Here is a 6,000-nt window from a genome sequence, read left to right on the forward strand (position 1 = left end):
TGAACTATGCTATCCACATAGCTGGAAACCCAACTTGGGTCCTCTGAAAGAGCAGTACACACTAAATCATCTCTCTCTCTCTCTCTCTCTCTCTCTCTCTCTCTCTCTCTGAGATAGAAGTTCACTTTGTAGCCCAGGCTGGCCTCCAGATCCTCCTACCTCAGACTTCCTAGTATTAAGAGGACAGACACGTGCCATCTCTCTCAGTATTTAAAAGAATTATATCATATATGAAAACTTGTATGAATTTAGAGGGTACTACACCAAATAAAAAAGCACAGAAAGACAAATATTGCATGGTCTCATTTTTATGTGAGATAAAAGTTACACTCATTGTGATTGAGTAGTCTGGGTAGGGTAGGTGCTGATGGAGTGCTGAATGCTTGAAATTACTAAAATGGTGGGAGCTAGGGAGTTGCTCTCCAGTTATACAGAATATGTATCCAAATATAAGCTGTAGATATGACAAAAGTGAAAATAGGGCTTAAAACTTTCTATTTTGAATTTCTACACAAACACATTCTGGGTATAGAAAACAGTACACCGTATATAGGCACATAGATATCTATTTAGTGAAAATGAATGTATCAAGGGTCCATCAATGCTGAAATGAAATTATGCAGCCATCTTTCCTTTGCTGTACTGTATATTCTACCACAAGGAATTCAAAAGAGGTGCTATCTGAAGTCCTAAATCAACAATTCCTGTCGTGAAACCAATGTGGAAGCAGTTGTAATAACAACTGTAACAGTGGTGTAACAATTATATTAAAAAACACCAAAATGCAGACAGGGTTAACTTTGAAACAGAAAACTTCTTTTGGTGTCAGCTGTGAAAGGGATAATGTATGTTTGAAATTTTGGGAAAAATTGTAGAATGTAGTAGAAGCTTACCCATGTCTCTGATTACTTTCTTGCATCCCTTCTGCTCTTTCAGAATATTCCATATTATTTATAATTTGGTTCTTCTGAAATAAAATAGTAATAATTTTAATAATAACGTGAGTAGGTGAACTTTTTCACTTGATTGGCATACAACAGCATTCCACATCTTTAACAGTCTGCAAAAGCAAGCTGCCAAAATTCACACTGCCAAAATTCACACTGCCAAAATTCACACTGCCTAGCCTTCCCTTTTGTATGAAGCTTCTGCTTAGACAGTTGATCTTATGTTTTGTCATTGAATTTGTGACTCCTTCACCTCATTCTTAACTGAGAGTTGCACTTAATGGAAATTTTAGAACTGGAATGAAACAAAGAAAGTAAAAATGGAAAAGTGTACTATTGTCCAAATATTGGATTCATTCCCACTCTGCCACTGATTTGATTTTAGCTGGGGAAAACTTGAAGTGACCCGATATTTAGGGTTCTCTGTAAAACTTTTTGATATCCAACAGTCTAAGGGAGTAATTTTATGTTTTGCCAATTACTAAGTTAGATATTTGCCAATTACTAAGTTAGATATCACCATAGGTAGATTTATAGTAACAAAAACTAGAATATTTTGAAAACGTAGTCATCATTAGACCTGCATTAAGCACAGCATAATTCTTCCTTTGGTTGGTACTTGTCCTAAGATCACCGTTGTGTGCATAAATTGTTTCACTATTGATGAACAATTCTCATGTTCAATCTCACTTATTAGTGCATATAGCATTTCACCATGTATTGAGATGATGCTAAAAATATGGGTGTAGCCTTTAGAGTGGAATTACTAATTAATCATACAATACCAAAGCATATGACAGGGCTAATATGCTTTCAGACAGTGAGATTCTTAATGAATTATTGTTTCCCAGTGAGTCAGAGAGAAATGCAGCACCAAGAAAGAGGACAAATGCAGTCATTCACAATAGTGAGTATAATAGATACTGACACTTGCCATAGTGATTTTATATCATCTCTAATTTAATATATACCCAAAAAGTGATGAAATAAAAGTCATAAAATAGTTGGTAAATATCATTTACATATCATGAAACTATTATATAATAAAATCCACACATTCATAACAAGAAGTTATATTAAATCTCACCTTGGTAAGAGCATGATCTGTTGTCCATTTACACAAAACTCGTGTGTTTTGTCTCTTCAACAAACAACTTCCTTTTAATGATTGTACTTAGCCAATCATGTATTCTGGTCAGACAGCTGTAATTATCTGATATAATCAGTGATGAATTTCCATGCAAAGAACCTGGTGTTCTTCACATAGTGTTGTTCCTGGAAGCAACATGAGCTAAGGGAATCCACTGAGTAAAATAAGTACTCTTTGAAAACAACCTTCAGTGACTGCACACCTAGCTTCTGTTGGTTAGTTCCAGGATACCTTTTAAAACCGCTGAATAAAATAATTTCTTTAGTACATCAACAGAATATGTCTTAGTAACAGTCCACATGCGGCATTGATTATACTACTTCGTTACTGCTCCCTGGGAGGTCCTTCTGTGTTTGCTGTTTATTCATATTTGTATTGTGGTCCATAACACTGAATCTACCTTACAAATCTATTGCCTGGATATATTATATGCCTTACTTATTCCTTTGTAAATTACCAGTTATTAGTTACAAGTATCCAAAAGTTGTGTCTTTTCTTGAGGAGCTTACAACATCATCATCCCCAACCATACCATAGTTCTTGAGGAGCTTACAACATCATCATCCCCAACCATACCATAGTGTGTCCCTAATCAATCGGCTAGGTGTTATGTGAGACATTAATGGAAATGCAGAAATTTTAAGTCTTTTGGTTGTGTCAAAATACACATAATATAACCTTCACATTTTAACCATTTTAAGTGCAGAGTTCAAGGTCAGTGACATCAGGTTCCTATGGGGTGTTGTATAACCAGCATAACTAGCTATCTGCAAATCATGTTTATCCTCCCAAAGTGAATTGGATCCATCAAGTATTAACTCTTCCTCTGTTCAATATTTGGTAAGCTCTACTACATATTCCACCTCTATGAATTTGCTTCTTTAAGTCATCTCAAAGAAAGGGGATCTGACAATGCTTGATTCTTTTTCACTTAGCATGTTTCACGGTTCAGCTGTTTATCAGAATTGAATTCCCTTTGCCACTGAATTATTACTCTCTGTGCATATTCTAACTCTGGGCTCTTACGAATAATACTGATGTGGAAATTTTCATTTGAGTCTCTATTTGCCTTGTCTTTCATTTGCTTCATGAATGTGGAAGTAGTTGGATTATATTCTGTGTTTATGTTTTTGAAGACTTACCAGCCTTATTCTTGTGGAGATAGCTTCATTTTACACGCGCAGAAGCAACATGCAGATGTTCCCATCTCTTTATATACCCATCAACACCTGTCATGCTTTGGTACCGGTAAAGGTAATCTTAAAAGGTGTGAAGTGGAGTTTCATTGTGTTTTTCGTTTCCTTCCTAAATAGTGATTCTGAGGAACTGTCAAACATTTATTGGCCATTGCATATCTTTTTTTTTTTTTTTTGAGAAATGCTTTTACTTGGACTTAGTTGACTCTTTTTAAAAATACAAAGTGGTGTCGAACTTTATTAAGTACTCTTTCTGTATCAATTGACATACTCATGTGTTTCTTGATCACTAATGCTATGTATCACACTAATTGATTTCTATGTTGAAGTATGCTTATAATCTAGACGTTAATTTCACTCATAGAATTTACCCATTTTCTTATGTTATTACATTTTGCTACCATTTTGGAGAATTGCTTTTTGCATAAGTACTTCTTACTTTCCAATAGATGTCACATAAAGAAAGACAAAAGATATGTGTATCTTAAAATTTCACAAGCTTCAGTCCGTGATCAGTTGGCTCTATTGATTACAGATCTGTGGAAAGGCAGAATGTCGGGGATGTAGCAAAGTTGCTTCTCATGGTTTGGGGGAAGGAGAGAGAAAGAGGCATCAAGGGGGTTGAGAGAATAAATGGAGAAAGGAGAGGGAGGAGGAAGGAGGGGCAGAAAAATGTGACGGATGAAGATTCTGGAGTCCCAGTGATTCCTTTAAGGTTATAAACTATTTGATCTTACTTCAAATCACATGCAATGCCTGGTGGCCCTTTACCTCCTCCCACCCCCCTTTTGGTGGTCACCAGGTCTTTGACATATGGTTTCTGAGGGAACTGCAGATACAAACTGTGGGAAATATTCATAAGGAGCATTGGCCCATTTTGTTTTCTGATGGTTTGCTGTTAGAGGACAAATTAGGAAGTGTAACAGCTTCAATTTTTAGGAAGAGTTTAAAGAGAAGTGCTGTTATTCTGTAAATGATTGGTGAGATTTACCAGCAGTCACCTGGTTCAATTCAAGCCTCACCTAGTCCACAGAGTTCTAGATCAGCTTGGACTGCAGAGTGTGACCCTGTTTTAACTCCTACCCAAGACAACTAACTACCTGACTTTCTTCTACACACACACACACACACACACACACACACACACACACACACACACACACTTACTTTTCCTCTTTGTCAAGAATCCTGAATAATGTGTCTGGTAAGAGAGGAAGTTATGTGTGAATAGTATAAAGAGTAACTAATCTAGCATCTGAGAACTCTGAGAAAGAACATCATGGCCTCAAATGCTTTCTTTCACTTGCAGATTAGGATGATCTAAAGAAAATCCTGTGAGGTTGGCTATGATTTTGCCAAGAAAAGATGCCTGAAGGAAGAACAGGGCAGTTTTGGGAATGCAAGGTGAACTGTCCCTCAGCAGAGAGATGAGTTTAGTCATTAGGTAGATAAGATTGTTCTAGGCATTGAACCAAATCTTTATGGCAACTATTATAATTTTCTGAGAACAAGAGGGAATCAGCCTTCTGTATGTCATAGAATTAACCTGATGTTATGGTAGACTGGGACTTGAGCAAGACAGAGCCAGGCAGACTCAGTGTTGTTGAGTTTGTGGTGGTAAGATAGATATTTTGGAGCAAGACAGATAAAAGGAAGATTGACAGGATATAGATTCACAGGACAAGGAAATAGTAAAAAGTAAAAATTCAGTAATTTCATTGTTGGAAGGTGGCATAAAAGGTGACAGAGAGAGTCTGGGAGACAAGGGTGGTTTGTGATCATGGAAGGTGACTTTCAGCTTAACGAGTTGGCTTAGCATGAGTGTCAGCATGAAGCTATTTGGTTTACAGACTGAGATGTGTCAGTAGAAAAGTGCCAGTCTAGAGATACAGAGTGTATCTCTCAGCAGTCATGTGTGTGGAAGGAATGATTGGATTTACTTTTATATTCTGATTCTGCTATATAAACTCATGGTGAAGAGGTATAATATGGTTAAGTATGTTACTCTAGAGTCATCTATCTGTGCAACAGGATTTTCTGCAATCGTTGAGGCAGTTTGTAGACTTTCCTCAGACCTGTGCAGATTGTCTCTGAAATAATGTGGCAGCAGACTACAGTCTACTGTTGTATACAGACTTACTTCAGTTTGAGTGTACTTTTATACAGGAATGAAACAGAGAGCAGTGACTTAAGGAAGGTTGTTGGAGTTTAGAAATCCATGATAAAAATATGTAAAAAAATGTCAGTAAGCACTTATTAAATATTAACAGAGCAGCTCTTTCCCAGAACTTTCTCAGGACAGGCCAATTTAAATCCAATACCTGGCATGTACTGTAGGTTATCTCTGGGAAGGCAGGAAAGCAAGGCAGAAGGCTATAACCCAGATTCAGGGTACACTGACGACTGGGTTCTGTAGCTATGTTCTGGTGTTCAACAAGAATAAACATTCAGTGTCTTATAAATTTGAATGCAAATGTTTGTCACAGGAGGCATGAAATCATGACAGAGAGCAAAATGCACCTGAGATAAAAGGCTCTCTCTCACAGTCCCCCAAGGCATTGTTCATCAAGGGTCATTCTTTTGATGGTATTCTGACACTTCCTCCAGTACATAGCCTGTGTGTGTGTGTGTGTGTGTGTGTGTGTGTGTGTGTGTGTGTGTGTGTGTGTGTGTGTGTGTGTGTGTGTGTGTGTGTGTGTGTGTGTGT

General features: G+C 37.2%; 1 protein-coding gene across 1 annotated transcript in view; it reads right to left on the bottom strand.

Annotated features, from left to right (window-relative positions):
- The window catches only part of LOC100770292 (ATP-binding cassette sub-family B member 5), a 79,941-nt gene extending 78,995 nt beyond the window's left edge, over nucleotides 1–946 (bottom strand). Inside the window, exon 1 of the mRNA XM_027416418.2 lies at nucleotides 894–946. Coding sequence (XP_027272219.1) covers nucleotides 894–946 — 53 coding nt within the window. The remainder of the gene's footprint in view (nucleotides 1–893) is intronic.
- Between the last annotated feature and the right edge of the window lie 5,054 nt (nucleotides 947–6,000).

Source organism: Cricetulus griseus, chromosome 5 (genome assembly GCF_003668045.3).
Source record: "Cricetulus griseus strain 17A/GY chromosome 5, alternate assembly CriGri-PICRH-1.0, whole genome shotgun sequence".
In the NCBI taxonomy this organism is placed as follows: domain Eukaryota; kingdom Metazoa; phylum Chordata; class Mammalia; order Rodentia; family Cricetidae; genus Cricetulus; species Cricetulus griseus.